Source organism: Cetorhinus maximus, chromosome 21, assembly GCF_964194155.1.
Source record: "Cetorhinus maximus chromosome 21, sCetMax3.hap1.1, whole genome shotgun sequence".
Lineage (NCBI taxonomy): Eukaryota > Metazoa > Chordata > Chondrichthyes > Lamniformes > Cetorhinidae > Cetorhinus > Cetorhinus maximus.
This window is the reverse complement of record NC_135899.1, coordinates 2,433,937-2,450,138: the sequence shown is the minus strand read 5'-3', so window position 1 is coordinate 2,450,138 and position 16,202 is coordinate 2,433,937. Positions and strand designations below refer to the sequence as shown.

At 50.8% G+C, this 16,202-nt stretch overlaps 2 protein-coding genes across 2 annotated transcripts in view; both read right to left on the bottom strand.

The window, feature by feature from the left end:
• Positions 1-16,202, bottom strand: part of LOC144695488 (TNF receptor-associated factor 2-like) — a 498,558-nt gene that overhangs the window by 33,425 nt on the left and 448,931 nt on the right. The gene's annotated exons all lie outside the window — the stretch shown is intronic.
• The window catches only part of LOC144695430 (early estrogen-induced gene 1 protein-like), a 44,987-nt gene that overhangs the window by 15,074 nt on the left and 13,711 nt on the right, over positions 1-16,202 (bottom strand). The window contains exons 2-4 of the mRNA XM_078566319.1: positions 11,916-12,036; positions 8,099-8,128; positions 3,384-3,500 (exon numbers count right to left, since the gene is read on the bottom strand). Of these exons, the coding sequence (XP_078422445.1) occupies positions 3,384-3,500; positions 8,099-8,128; positions 11,916-12,036 (268 nt within the window). The remainder of the gene's footprint in view (positions 1-3,383; positions 3,501-8,098; positions 8,129-11,915; positions 12,037-16,202) is intronic.

Below are 16,202 nucleotides of genomic sequence, written 5' to 3'. Positions count from 1 at the left end.
GCCCTACATCCCCCCCACCACCCAGCAGAGGGCAGCACAGCACTACTGGAGGCACTGAACTCCCATTGGCTTTCTCTGTACAAGGGGGTGAGTGTGGGGACATTCTCTGTACAAGGGGGTGAGTGTGGGGCATTCTCTGTACAAGGGGGTGAGTGTGGGGACATTCTCTGTACAAGGGGGTGAGTGGGGACATTCTCTGTACAAGGGGGTGAGTGTGGGACATTCTCTGTACAAGGGGGTGAGTGTGGGACATTCTCTGTACAAGGGGGTGAGTGTGGGACACTCTCTGTACAAGGGGGTGAGTGTGGGACATTCTCTGTACAAGGGGGTGAGTGTGGGACATTCTCTGTACAAGGGGGTGAGTGTGGGACATTCTCTGTACAAGGGGGTGAGTGTGGGGACATTCTCTGTACAAGGGGGTGAGTGTGGGACATTCTCTGTACAAGGGGGTGAGTGTGGGACATTCTCTGTACAAGGGGGTGAGTGTGGGGACATTCTCTGTACAAGGGGGTGAGTGTGGGGACATTCTCTGTACAAGGGGGTGAGTGTGGGACATTCTCTGTACAAGGGGGTGAGTGTGGGACATTCTCTGTACAAGGGGGTGAGTGTGGGGACATTCTCTGTACAAGGGGGTGAGTGTGGGACATTCTCTGTACAAGGGGGTGAGTGTGGGACATTCTCTGTACAAGGGGGTGAGTGTGGGGACATTCTCTGTACAAGGGGGTGAGTGTGGGGACATTCTCTGTACAAGGGGGTGAGTGTGGGACATTCTCTGTACAAGGGGGTGAGTGTGGGACATTCTCTGTACAAGGGGGTGAGTGTGGGACATTCTCTGTACAAGGGGGTGAGTGTGGGACACTCTCTGTACAAGGGGGTGAGTGTGGGGACATTCTCTGTACAAGGGGGTGAGTGCGGGGACATTCTCTGTACAAGGGCGTGAGTGTGGGGCATTCTCTGTACAAGGGGGTGAGTGTGGGACATTCTCTGTACAAGGGGGTGAGTGTGGGACATTCTCTGTACAAGGGGGTGAGTGTGGGACATTCTCTGTACAAGGGGGTGAGTGTGGGACATTCTCTGTACAAGGGGGTGAGTGTGGGACATTCTCTGTACAAGGGGGTGAGTGTGGGACATTCTCTGTACAAGGGGGTGAGTGTGGGACATTCTCTGTACAAGGGGGTGAGTGTGGGACTCAGGCGCAGGAGCGTCACAACAAATCAACCACTGTACTCGCACTCTGAATATCACAGAGCTTCACAGGAGAGTTTAACAATGTAGACGGAGCTTTACTCTGTATCTAACCCCGTGCTGTACCTGCCCTGGGAGTGTTTGATGGGGACAGTGTAGAGGGAGCTTTACTCTGTATCTAACCATGTGCTGTACCTGTCCTGGGAGTGCTTGATGGGGACAGTGTAGAGGGAGCTTTACTCTGTATCTAACCCCGTGCTGTACCTGCCCTGGGAGTGTTTGATGGGGACAGTATAGAGGGAGCTTTACTCTGTATCTAACCCCGTGCTGTACCTGTCCTGGGAGTGTTTGATGGGGATAGTGTAGAGGGAGCATTACTCTGTATCTAACCCCGATCTGTACCTGTCCTGGGAGCGTTTGATGGGGACAGTGTAGCGGGAGCTGTATTCTGTATCTAACCCCGTGCTTTACCTGTCCTGGGAGTGTTTGATGGGGACAGTATAGAGGGAGCTTTACTCTGTATCTAACCCCGTGCTGTACCTGTCCTGGGAGTGTTTGATGGGGACAGTGTAGAGGGAGCTTTACTCTGTATCTAACCCGCTACTGTACCTGCCCTGGGAGTGTTTGATGGGGACAGTGTAGAGGGAGCTTTACTGTGTATCTAACCCCGATCTGTACCTGTCCTGGGAGCGTTTGATGGGGACAGTGTAGAGGGAGCTGTATTCTGTATCTAACCCCGTGCTTTACCCGTCCTGGGAGTGTTTGATGGGGAGAGTGTAGAGGGAGCTTTCCTCTGTATCTAACCCCGTGCTGTACCTGCCCTGGGAGTGTTTGATGGGGACAGTATAGAGGGAGCTTTACTCTGTATCTAACCCCGTGCTGTACCTGTCCTGGGAGTGTTTGATGGGGACAGTGTAGAGGGAGCATTACTCTGTATCTAACCCCGATCTGTACCTGTCCTGGGAGCGTTTGATGGGGACAGTGTAGAGGGAGCTGTACTCTGTATCTAACCCCGTGCTTTACCTGTCCTGGGAGTGTTTGATGGGGACAGTATAGAGGGAGATTTACTCTGTATCTAACCCTGTGCTGTACCTGCCCTGGGAGGGTTTGATGGGGACAGTGTAGAGGGAGCTTTCCTCTGTATCTAACCCCGTGCTGTACCTGTCCTGGGAGTGTTTGATGGGGACAATGTAGAGGGAGCTTTACTCTGTATCTAACCCCGTGCTGTACCTGTCCTCGGAGTGTTTGATGGGGACAGTGTAGAAGGAGCTTTACTCTGTATCTAACCACGTGCTGTATCTGTCCTGGGAGTGTTTGATGGGGACAGTGTAGAGGAAGCTTTACTCTGTATTTAACACCGTGCTCTACCTGTCCTCGGAGTGTTTGATGGGGACAGTGTAGAAGGAGCTTTACTCTGTATCTAACCACGTGCTGTATCTGTCCTGGGAGTGTTTGATGGGGACAGTGTAGAGGAAGCTTTACTCTGTATTTAACCCCGTGCTCTACCTGTCCTGAGAGTGTTTGAAGGTGACAGTGTAGAGGGAGCTTTACTCTGTATCTAACCCCGTGCTGTACCTGTCCTGGGAGCGTTTGATGGGGACAGTGTAGAGGGAGCTTTACTCTGTATCTAACCCCGTGCTGTACGTGTCCTGGGAGTGTTTGATGGGGTTGGTGTAGAGGGAGCTTTACTCTGTATCTAACCCCGTGCTGTACCTGTCCTGGGAGTGTTTGATGGGGACAGTGTAGAGCGAGCTTTACTCTGTATCTAACCCCGTGCTGTATCTGTCCTGGGAGTGTTTGATGGGGACAGTGTAGAGGGAGCTTTACTCTGTATCTAACCCCGTGCTGTATCTGTCCTGGGAGTGTTTGATGGGGACGGTGTAGATGGAGCTTTACTCTGTATCTAACCTCATGCTGTACCTGTCCTGTGAACTGTAGGTTCGAATGCTGTCTGCAGCAGGGCTAAAACTCTTGAACATTAACAGGTAGAAAATATTTTTATCAAGTTGGACCAAAGGAAAGGAAGTACAGGCAGGATGATCAGTGAGGTGGTTCTCTATAGCGAACCCTGAACACTATTCACAATCCTGTAGTGATTGTGGCTTTGACCCCACACTCCACAGAAATGTGGGCCCCTCTCCCCGACCCTGGTGCTGTTTGACCTCCCCGAACGGTTGTCACTTTGCCCTCCCACGTACCTTGAGGATGGAGTTGTCCTGTCTTCTGTTCTTGTTGTCGTAACCCTCCAGGATGTAACACCGAGTGGTGGAACCTGCCCCCGCAAACTCTGCCAGGTTCAGGTCAACAAAGCCGAGCTGGAAGAGGAGCGGGAAGACTGGGTTAGAGCAGAACAAGGTGAGCACGGATCAAACTGAGGACAGAAATCCGGAGGAGATTTTTAAGAGGAGACCCACCCACTGCCATCAACCACTGTGTGCCCCACGGTCAGCTGGCACACGGTAGCAATCTCACCTCTTAGCCAAAAGGTCGTGGGTTCAGGTCACACTCTAGAAACTTGAGCACAGGATCTAGGCTGACACTCCCAGTGCAGTACTGAGGGAGTGCTGCACTGTCAGAGGGTCAGTACTGAGGGAGTGCTGCACTGTCAGAGGGTCAGTGCTGAGGGAGCGCCGCACTGTCAGAGGGTCAGTGCTGAGGGAGTGCTGCACTGTCAGAGGGTCAGTACTGAGGGAGTGCTGTACTGTCGGAGGGTCAGTACTGAGGGAGTGCTGCACTGTCAGAGGGTCAGTGCTGAGGGAGCGCCGCACTGTCAGAGGGTCAGTGCTGAGGGAGCGCTGCACTGTCAGAGGGTCAGTGCTGAGGGAGCGCCGCACTGTCAGAGGGTCAGTACTGACGGAGTGCTGCACTGTCAGAGGGTCAGTACTGAGGGAGTGCTGCACTGTCGGAGGGTCAGTACTGAGGGAGTGCTGTACTGTCAGAGGGTCAGTACTGAGGCAGTGCTGCACTGTCAGAGGGTCAGTACTGAGGGAGTGCTGCACTGTCGGAGGGTCAGTACTGAGGGAGTGCTGCACTGTCAGAGGGTCAGTACTGAGGGAGTGCTGCACTGTCAGAGGGTCAGTACTGAGGGAGTGCTGCACTGTCAGAGGGTCAGTACTGAGGGAGTGTTGCACTGTCATAGGGTCAGTACTGAGGGAGTGCTGCACTGTCAGAGGGTCAGTACTGAGGGAGTGCCGCACTGTCAGAGGGTCAGTACTGAGGGAGTGCTGCACTGTCAGAGGGTCAGTACTGAGGGAGTGCTGCACTGTCAGAGGGTCAGTACTGAGGGAGTGCCGCACTGGCGGAGGGTCAGTACTGAGGGAGCACCACACTGTTGGAGGGTCAGAGCTGAGGCAGCGCCGTAGTGTTGGTACTGAGGGAGCGCTGCACTGTCAGAGGAATGGTGCTGAGGGAGCGCCGCATTGTTGGAGGTCGGTGCTGAGGGAATATTTCACTGTCAGAGGTCAGTACTGAGGGAGTGTCACACTGTCAGAGGGTCAGTACTGAGGGAGTGCTTTGCTGTTGGAGGGTCAGTATTGAGGAAGTGCTTCAGTATCAGAGGGTCAGTACTGAGGGAGTGTCACACTGTCAGAGGGTCAGTACTGAGGGAGTGCTGCACTGTCGGAGGGTCAGTACTGAGGGAGCGCCGCACTGTGAGAGGGTCAGTACTGAGGGAGTGCTGCACTGTCAGAGGGTCAGTACTGAGGGAGAGCCACACTGTGGGAGGGTCAGTACTGAGGGAGCGCCGCACTGTGAGAGGGTCAGTACTGAGGGAGAGCCACACTGTTGGAGGGTCAGCACTGAGGGAATGTTTCATTGTCAGAGCATCAGTACTGGGGGAGTACTGCACTCTTGGAAGGGCAGCACTGAGTGAGTGCCGCACTGCCGGAGGGTCAGTACTGAGGGAGTTGTGCACTGTCAGATGGACAATACTGAGGGAGTGCTGCCCTGTCAGGGTCAATTCTGAGGGAGTGATGCATTGTTGGAGGGTCAGTACTGAGGGAGTGGTGAACTGTCTATCTCTCATTCTCTCTCTGTCTGTCCCCATATCCCTGTCTGTATGTCCCCCTAGCTCTGTCTGACTCTCTCTCTCTCTGTGTCTCTCCCTGCTTCAATCGCTCTCTCTATCTCTCTCTCTCTCTCCCTTCCTCCCTCTCTCCTGTGTGCCAGTCAGGCACTGACTCACTGCTTGTTGAGTGATTACCTGGGAAGAGGACCCTGATAGCAATCTGAATCAATAACTGCCTTGTGTGTGTGTGTGGGGCAACTCTGGCAGCCCTGATAGGCCTCGAGGTGAGATCCACCCGGCTGAAACCGGCTCTCTCGTGGGAAATAAAAACCAGCTCAGGTTTCTCAGAAAAGCTATTCAGCACCTTGTGTCTGAAGTTACAAACTGAAGGGATGATTCACTCAGACTTGCCATCTGTTTTGCTTTCTATTGTGTCATGACATTAATAATTGCTTGTTATTTTGGTAAAATAGTTCTTTATTTTTAAATTGAGAAACCAAGCTGAAGGCCCAAGGCCTGGCAACCAATAGCAATGCCAAGACTGAAACCAATGGGAGGGAAGTGGTGATTAATCCCTTGGAATTTACAGTTACAGGGGGTGAGGATCAGTGAATTTACTTCATAAGTCACATCTCAGCTGGTGTACTGGGTCCAATTACAGCACGCTTTAGAAAGAATGTGGTTTTTATTCTTTCACAGGATGTGGGCATCGCTGGCTGGGCCAGCATTTATTGCCCATCCCTAGTTGCCCCTTGAGAAGGTGGTGGTGAGCTGCCTTCTTGAGCCGCTGCAGTCCATGTGGTGTAGGTACACCCACAGTAGGGAGGGAGTTCCAGGATTTTGACCCAGCGACAGTGAAGGAACGGCGATATATTTCCAAGTCAGGATGGCGAGTGACTTGGAGGGGAACTTCCAGGTGGTGGTGTTCCCATGTGTCTGCTGCCCTTGTCCTCCTAGATGGTAGTGGTCATGGGTTTGGAAGGTGCTGTCAAAGGAGCCTTGGTGAATTCCTGCAGTGCATCTTGTAGATGGTACACACACTGCTGCTACTGTGTGTCGGTGGTGGAGGGAGTGAATGTTTGTGGATGTGGTGCCAATCAAGCGGGGCTGCTTTGTCCTGGATGGTGTCGAGCATCTTCAGTGTCATGGCAGCTACACTTATCCAGGCAAATAGAGGGAATATTCATCACACTCTTGACTAGTGCCTTTAGATGGTGGACAGGCTTTGGGGAGTCAGGAGGTGAGTTACTCACTACAGGATTCCCAGCCTCTGACCTGCTCTTGTAGCCACAGTATTTATATGGCTGGTCCAGTCCAGTTTCTGGTCAATGGTAACCCCCAGGGCATTGACAGTTTCTGGAGGACGCGCAGCTGCAGGAGCCATGGGGAGGCTTTGGGGAGGTTGTAGAAAAGATTTACGGGAAGGGTTCCAGGGATGGGGGATTGACAGATCGAGAAACCGGGGTTGTTCTCCTTTGAGCAGAGAAGCTAAAGAGGAGATTGTGCTCAAGGTGTTTAAAATAATGACGGGTTTACACAAGAGTAAATAAAGGGAATCTGCTTCCAATGGCTGTAGGGTCAATAGCCAAGGTGGCACAGATTGAAGATGATTGGCAGAAATCAAACACAAAGACGACATGAGGAAAAGCGTTTTTATGCAGTGTGGGGTTAGGGTCTGGAACAAACTGCTTGCTAGGCCGGTGGGCATAGACTTAATAGGGTTTCAAAAGGGTTTCGATAAATACTTCAACAAGAAAGGATTGTAAGGATATGGGGAAAGGACCAGGGATTGGGGCTAACTGGGTCACTCATCCAAAGGGCCGGCACAGATACTTGATGGCCCGAAAGGCCTCCTTCTGTGCGATACTGTTCCGTGGTTCTGTGCCACGGCTCTGCAATTGTGGGAATGAAAGGAGTTTGATGGCGGAGTTGGTGTGAGGAGTCATGGGGGAATAGAGAGAGAATGGGGGAGACAGTGGTGTAGTGGTAATATCACTGGAGTCGTAATCCAGTGACCCAATCTAATTAACATTCTGGGGACACGGGTTCAGATCCCATCACGGCAACTGGTGGAATTTAAATTCAATTAATAAAATCTGGAAGCTAGTCTCAGTAACGGTGACCATCTTTATGGAGATACTAAGTCAGCACACTCTGGATATAAGGAACATGTTGTCAACATCAGTGATCAGGCACCAATTATTTCCCAAGTGAACAACATTTTGGTTTAGCAAAAGTAAAAGGCATTAGTTCAAACAAAGCCTCTCCAGCAATAAAACTCACCTACCCACATTCTCACCATTGATAAGATTCCCTGCCAGACCCGCCCAACATATCACTGACTGACTCATTCGCCAACCCATCTGTCAAGGTCTCATCCACCTACCCGCCTTCTCACCACAACCCTCGGTCCCTTTCTCTACAGAAAAGTCTCTTAAGTCCAATTATGTTGGCTGAAGTTAGCTGCCCCCCACCCCTCAGAGGTTGGCAGCAGCCCCCACCCACCCCGCCTCACCACACCCTACCCCACCCTACCTCACCCCCTATAAAATGTCAGGCAGGTCGAGGGGAGGTAGGAAGGCAGTGGATTTTACATGCCCCCACCCCACACCCCCTCCCACCTTGTAAACGCATTCAAACCCACCAGCAGGGAAGCATCAAACCCAGGGGTATGATTCATTCCCATCTGGATAAACTCACTGATCCATCGGGAGATGCCTCGTGTTGTTTGGAATCATCAGCTCATGGCCTCAGGAGTGATGCCGCAGTGACGGCACAGCTCGGTCAAACCCCCCCAGCGCCAACTCCTCCACCCCTCCCAAAAACAGCCTCCCTGCAGGACATCACTCAGAATCTCACACAGCTCGAATCAGACACCGAATTTCCCCACTCACAACATGCTCTTACCTTAATGAAAGCTTTTCCACCTTTCAGTTCCTGCAGAGAAAGAGAGCAACCATCTGTAAACCCATCAAATACTTGACATAGCTCAACAAGCACAATTATATCATCAAACACCCCCAGGACAGGTACAGCACGGGGTTAGATACACAGTAAAGCTCCCTCTACACTGTCCCCATCAAACACTCACAGGACAGGTACAGCACGGGGTTAGATACACAGTAAAGCTCCCTCTACACTCTCCCCATCAAACACTCCCAGGACAGGTACAGCATGGGGTTAGATACAGAGTAAAGCTCCCTCTACACTGTCCCCATCAAACACTCACAGGACAGGTACAGCATGGGGTTAGATACAGAGTAAAGCTCCCTCTACACTGTACCCATCAAACACTCGCAGGACAGGTACAGCACGGGGTTTGATACACAGTAAAGCTCCCTCTACACTGTCCCCATCAAACACTCACAGGACAGGTACAGCACGGGGTTAGATACACAGTAAAGCTCCCTCTACACTCTCCCCATCAAACACTCCCAGGACAGGTACAGCACGGGGTTAGATACAGAGTAAAGCTCCCTCTACACTGTCCCCATCAAACACTCCCAGGACAGATACAGCACGGGGTTAGATACACAGTAAAGCTCCCTCTACATTATCCCCATCAAACACTCCGACAGGTACAGCACAGGGTTATATACAGAGTAAAGCTCCCTCTACACTGTCCCCATCAAACACTCCCAGGACAGATACAGCACGGGGTTAGATACAGAGTAAAGCTCCCTCTACATTGTTCCCATCAAACACTCCCAGGACAGGGACAGCACGGGGTTAGATACACAGTAAAGCTCCCTCTACACTGTCCCCATCAAACACTCCCAGGACAGGTACAGCACGGGGTTAGATACAGAGTAAAGCTCCCTCTACACTGTCACCTTCAAACACCCCCAGGGGTACAGCACGGGGTTAGATACAGAGTAAAGCTCCCTCTACACTGTCCCCATCAAACACTCCCAGGACAGGTACAGCACGGGGTTAGATACAGAGTAAAGCTCCCTCTACACTGTCCCCATCAAACACTCCCAGGGCAGGTACAGCACGGGGTTAGATACAGAGTAAAGCTCCCTCTACACCATCCCCATCAAACACTCCCAGGACAGGTACAGCATGGGGTTAGATACAGAGTAAAGCTCCCTCTACACTGTCCCCATCAAACACTCCCAGGACAGGTACAGCACGGGGTTAGATACAGAGTAAAGCTCCCTCTACACCATCCCCATCAAACACTCCCAGGACAGGTACAGCACGGGGTTAGATACAGAGTAAAGCTCCCTCTACACCATCCCCATCAAACACTCCCAGGACAGGTACAGCACGGGGTTAGATACAGAGTAAAGCTCCCTCTACACTGTCCCCATCAAACACTCCCAAGGCAGGGACCAATGAAGAGTGCAGAGGGACATGCCAGGAGCAGCACCAGGCATACCTAAAAATGAGGTGTCAATCTGGTGAAGCTATAACACAGGACTACTTGTGTGCCAAACAGCATAAGCAGCAAGTGATAGACAAGGCTAAGCGATCCCACAACCAATGGATCAGATCCAAGTTCTGCAGTCCTGCCACATCCAGTTGTGAATGGTGGTGGACAATTAAACAACTCACTGGAGGAGGAGGCTCCACAAATATCCCCATCCTCAATGATGGTGGAGCCCAGCACATCAGTGCAAAGGATAAAGCTCAAGTATTTGCTACAATCTTCAGCCTGTCTTCAGCCATTTTGATTCACTCCATGTGATATAAAGAAACAGCTGAAGGCACTGGACATTGCAAAGACTATGGGCCCTGACGATAGTCCAGCAATAGTTGAGTCATAGAGTTTTGCAACATGGGAAAAGGCCTTTCGGCCCATTGTGTCTGTGCCAGTCTTCAAGCCCTTATCTATTCTAATCCCATTTTCCAGCACTTGACCTGTAGCCCTGTATGTTATGGCATTTCAAGTTTTCATCTAAATACTTCTTAAATGTTGTGAGGGTTTCTGCCTCTACCACCCCCTCAGGCAGTGAGTTCCAGATTCCAACCACCCTCTGGGTGAGAAAATCTTTCCTCAAATCACCTCTAAACTCCTGCCCCTTACCTTAAATCTATGCCCCCTGGTTATTGACACCTCCGCTAAGGGGAAAAGTTTCTCCCTATCTATACCCCTCATAATTCTGTTTACCTCTATCAGGTTCCCCCCTCAGCCTTCCCTGCTCTAAGAAAAACAACCCCAGCCGATCTAGTACTGAGGACTTGTGCTCCAGAACTTGCTGCGTCCCTAGCCAAGCTGTTCCAGTACAGCTACAACACTGGCATCTACCCGGCTATGTGGAAAATTGCCCAGGTATGTCCTGTACACAAAAAGCAGGACAAATCCAACCCAGCCAATTACTAACCCATCAGACTACTCTCGATCATCAGTAATCTGATGGAAGGGGTCATCAACAGTGCTATCAAGTGGCACTTCCTTAGCAATAACCTGCTCACTGACGTCCAGTTTGGGTTCTGCCAGGGCCACTCAGCTCCTGGTCTCATTTCAGTCTTGGTCCAAACATGGACAAAAGAGCTGAACTCCCGAGGTGAGGTGAGAGTGACTGCCCTTGACATCAAGGCAGCATTTGACGAGTGTGGCATCAAGGAGCCCGAGCAAAACTGGAGTCAATGGGAATCAGGGGGAAAACTCTTTGCTGGTTGGAGTCATACCTAGCACAAAGGAAGATGGTTGTGATTGTTGGAGGTCAGTCATCTCAGTTCCAGGACATCACTGCAGGAGTTCCTCAGGGTAGTGTCATCGGCCCAACCATCTTCAGCTGCTTCACCAATGACCTTCCTTCCATCATAAGGTCAGAAGTGGGGATGTTCGCTGATGATTGCACAATGTTCAGCACCATTCATGACTCCTCAAATACTGAAGCAGTCCATGTCCAAATGCAGCAAGACCTGGACAATATCCAGGCTTGGGCTGGTAAGTAGCAAGTAACAGTCACGCCACACAAGTGCCAGGCAATGACCGTCTCCAACAGGAGAGAATCTAACCATTGTCCCCTTGACATTCAATGGCATTACCATCGCCGAATCCCCCACTATCAACATCCTGGGGGTTACCATTGACCAGAAACTTAACTGGACCAGCCATATAAATACTGTGGCTACAAGAATGTGGCTAGGAATCATGCAACGAGTAACTCACCTCCTGACTCCCCAAAGCCTGTCCACCATCTACAAGGTACAAGTCAGGAGTGTGATGGAATACTCCCCACTTGCCTGGATGAGTGCAGCTCCCACAACACTCAAGAAGCTCGACACCATCCAGGACAGAACAATCTGCTTGATTGGCACCCCATCCACAAACATTCACTCCCTCCACCACTGATGCACAGCAGCAGCAGTGTGTGTACTATCTACAAGATGCACTGCAGGAATTCATCAAGGCTCCTTCGACAGCACCTTCCAAACCCACGGCCACTACCACCTAGAGGGACAAGGGCAGCAGATAAGTGGGAACACCATCACCTGGAAGTTCCCCTCCAAGTCACTCACCATCCTGACTGGGAAATATATCGCCGTTCCTTCACTGTCGCTGGGTCAAAATCCTGGAACTCCCTCCCTAACAGCACTGTGGGTGTACCTACACCACATGGACTGCAGCGGTTCAAGAAGGCAGCTCAACACCACCTTCTCAAGGGCAACTAGGGATGGTTAAGAAATGCCAGCAACACCCACATCCCATTATTAAATATAAAAATAACACTGTAAAGTACATATTATTGAAAGCATTAATCACACAAACCTTGCGCACAGACACTCGGCAGATGCTGGGGTCCAGGACCCCTGTCACTGGGCTAGCACTCATCTTGCACATGAAACGCGTTCTCTTCCTCCAGCGGACGCAGTTTTGCTGCACCTCTTCCCTGGAAAGTGGAGGGAAATGAAAATCAATCATCAGCATGCGACAGGGGCAGCCCCCAGCACCTCCCACCGCCCATTCCCACCCTCCCTCCCACCGGGAGCGTGGAGCCTGGGCAAGACGCACACGACAGTGACACATGAAAGACTTACACTGACATCGAACCTTCTCTGGCAGTGCAGGGGAACGCCACAGCCAAATCCTGCACAGTGGCCCCATTGTGGCGGGGGCAGAGTCATAAAATACGGCAAACTTCAGCAGGATTGGAAAATCCCGTCCTCTGGGAGTCAATCACTGACCCGGCTGGGGGGTAGACTCAGGCCCTGACTCCCTGCCCCAGCCATTGTCAAAACAGAAAATTCACTTTGCCGCGATTTGGCGAACATTCGCCAAGGACCGACCTCCGGGCAAAAAAAGCTGAGGAAGAAGATTGGTCAGGATACCAGGGAGAGCACATCCCTAACCTGCTTCCCTTCAAAACAGCAGCCGTACAATCTCTTACATCCAGCCTGAGAGGGACAGTGCCATAGTGGTAATGTCACTGGGCTAGTAATCCAGGGGCCCAGGTTAATGCTCTGGGGACATGGACTCAAATCCCACCACAGCAGCTGGGGGAATTTAAATTCAATGAATATGAAATAGTCTGGAATTTTTTTATATAGATATGTGTAAAGCTACTCTCAGTCACGGTGACCATGAAACCATCATCGATTGTTGAAAAAACCCATCTGGTCCAATAATGTCCTTTAGGGAAGGAAATCTGCCCTCCTTACCTGGTCTGGCCTACATGCGACTCCAGACCCACAGCAATGTGGTTGACTCTTAACAGCCCTCTGAAATGCCCTAGCAAGTCAATCAGTTCGATCGCAATGAAGGATGGGCAACCAATGTTGGCCTTGCCAGCGATGCCCACATACTCAAGAACGATTTTTCTTTAAAAAAGACACTCAGTTTAACATCTCGTCTGAAAGATGGACAGGGAAATGTGCCAGCAATGTATGTCAATGTTTACAATAGGAAACAGAGCAGGGATAAGCCTGATGCTGATGGGAAAGATTGAGGTAGACAAACAATGATCTTTGTCGACGAGCTTCGCAATCTGAATGAGTGTACTACCAATGAAGATGATCCAGAACAAGATTAACATGAGGTCCATGGTTGCCAACGCCCTCTTAGGGCATGGTGCCAAAGGGAGAGAGCTATTACACTGAAACTCAAAGGGCCAAGTGCAACATAGTGCAGCGGTGATCTTTGAGGCCTAGCAAATCACACACTTGGCTCTCATAATGTCCAAACACACTGTGACTGTTTGAGAATCCGAATTAATTGATTCATTAATTTTTAAATCTGGAAATGCTGGCATCAGTAAAAGTGGCCATGAAAGCTGTCAGATTGTCATAAAACTCCCCAAGGCTCCTTCGACAGCACCTTGCAAACCCAGGACCGCTACCATCTAGAAGGACAAGGGCAGCAGATAGATGGGAACACCACCACCTGGAAGTTCCCCCCCAAATCACTCACCATCCTGACTGGGAAATATATCGCCGTTCCTTCACTGTCGCTGGGTCAAAATCCTGGAACTCCCTCCCTAACAGCGCTGTGGGTGTACCTACACCACACGGTCAAAATCCTGGAACTCCCTCCCTAACAGCACTGTGGGTGTACCTACACCACACGGTCAAAACCCTGGAACTCCCTCCCTAACAGCACTGTGGGTGTACCTACACCACATGGACTGCAGCGGCTCAAGAAGGCAGCTCACCCACCACCTTCTCAAGGGCAACTAGGGATGGGCAATAAATGCTGGCCCAGCCAGCGAAGTCCTTCATTCCTTGACTGAATAATTTAAAAAAATTAAAACCCAAGCGGTTTGATGAGTCCTGGGGAGCTGGGCCTGGCCAATGGATGACTCCAGTCCCATGCCAACCTGGTTGACTCTTGAACAAACCAGCAAACCACTCAAGTGTAACCAGCCCTGGGCAGTCAATGCCAGCCATGCCAGCCACACCCACATTCTGAGATCCTTTTTGAAATGTTTGCATGCAGTGTCAGGATTCAAACTGGTTCCAAATCAGATGGAAATCCAGACTTCAAAGGAGTGAATTTCCTCCACCCTACATTGCTGGAAATCGCTTAATTCTACTCTCTGGACACTCCCAGGGTTTTGACAAAGATTCGCATTTTGTGTTCTAAATTCTGAAGGAGTTTGATGAGAGCATGTGAGGGGGAACTGCTACCAGTGGCAGGGAGGTCAGTAACCAGAAAAAGCCGAGTTAAAACAACTGGTGCAAGAATCAGAGGGGAAAATGAGCAGGAATATTTTTACACAGCTCATCGCCACGAACTGGAACAGGCTGCCTGAAAGGATGGCGGAAGCAGATTCCACAGTAACTTTCAAAAGGGAATGCGATAAACACGTGGAAAAGAAAATTTTGTTGGTCTGATGAGGAGCGGGACTAATCGGTTGGCTCTTTCAAGGGGCTGGCACAGACAACAATGGGCTGAATGGCCTCCTTCTGTGCTGGGAGGTTCTATGACACCACGCTTGGCGCAGAAAGGCATCTGACGGCTGCTTTGCTGAAGAGTAAAAACTATTCGTGACTTATCGGGAATAGGTTCCCTATAATTTTCTTTTGAGGGCGTTTATTATGCAAGAAATTTGAGCTTTGAGCTTTACACAGTTCAGCTGCTGCCAGAATGAGGAAATGACATGTCAATAAAAAAAAAAATCGCATTGATTTGATATCTTAAAAATAAATTGGAGACCGCTACCCATTATTTGCTTTGTAGCTGTTGTTACTTCCTGTTGGTTAGGGTGGGGGTTAGGTTTGAAACCCTGCTCGCTCTAAATCAAGACTTGGCGAACGTTTATGCAAATAGGAAACACTCCCCAGTGATGCGTGACTCCCCGGTGATGTGTCTTTGTGATATAAGAGTTTGCAAGTGCCCCTCCACCTACCCCACCCCGCCCCCCTCTCACCCAAAGTGCCACAGGCACGACATGCACTTGGAATGCCAGTTTGCCCCCACCTGCTTGCCCTCAGTTTGAGTGTCCTGTGGGCAAGGCTGTGCTTTGCAATGTTTGAAAACTTCACACACATTTCCCAAGAAAGTGACTTTCACTACACTTCAAGGTCACTCCAATGCAGGCAGAGTGAATCGAGGCAGTTATTTATGTTTCTTTACTCGTTCCGTGGGCATCGCTGACAAGACTCGCATTTCTTGCCCATCCCGACTTGCCCCTGAACGGGACATTTTAAGAGCCAACCACGTTGCTGTGGGTCTGGAGTCACGTGTAGGCCAGACCGGGTAAGGAGGGCAGATTTCCTTCCCGAAAGGGGCATTAGTGAACCAGGTGGGTTTTTACAACCACTGATGGTAGCTTCACGGTCGCCGTGACTGAGACTCGCTCTCGATTCCAGGTTTGTGGATTGAATTTAAGGTCCACCGGCTGCCTTGGTGGGATTTGAACCCGCGTCCCCAGAGCATCAGCCTGGGCCTCTGGATCACCAGGCCAGTGACATTACCACTACGCTGTGGTGGGGGAGGGGTGGTAAAAAGCAGCGAGCCGTTCAAAAGTCCATTGACTCCAGCGAGACCATAAACTCCCGCTGGCGTAAAATTCCGCCCCCATCTTCCCCTAAAAGAGCTGGAACAGGGTAATAGGCTCCATAGCAACACGCACCCCTCACAGAGTGAAAAACGGCAGCAGGCCGCCATTCGGCCCATCGAGGCCTTGCCGGCTCTCAGTGGAGCGATCCAGTCAGTCCCATTCAGCCGCTCTTTCCCTGTGGCCCTGCAAGTTTATTTGCCTCAATGGCCCATCCAATTTCCTTTGGAAATCATTCATCGTCTCCCCTCCACCACCCTCTGAATCGGAGGTTCTTGCCTTAAGAGTTTGTGCCAAAGGCCTGAGCCCAAAATCTAGGCTGACGCTGCAGTACTGAGGGAGTGCCACACAGCTGGAGGTACTACACTGCCCTCTCGGGAGGAGGGAAGATTCACCGCAATTATTTCGGAGTAGAGCAATGGTGTTCTACCTGGTGTTCTGGGTCAATAATCTCCCCCCCGCCTTACCTCCCTAGCCAAGATAATTAAAAATGGACTATCGGTGATCACCACTGCAGTTTGAATTTCTGTTGGACATCTCGGGAAAGTTAAGTGTTAATT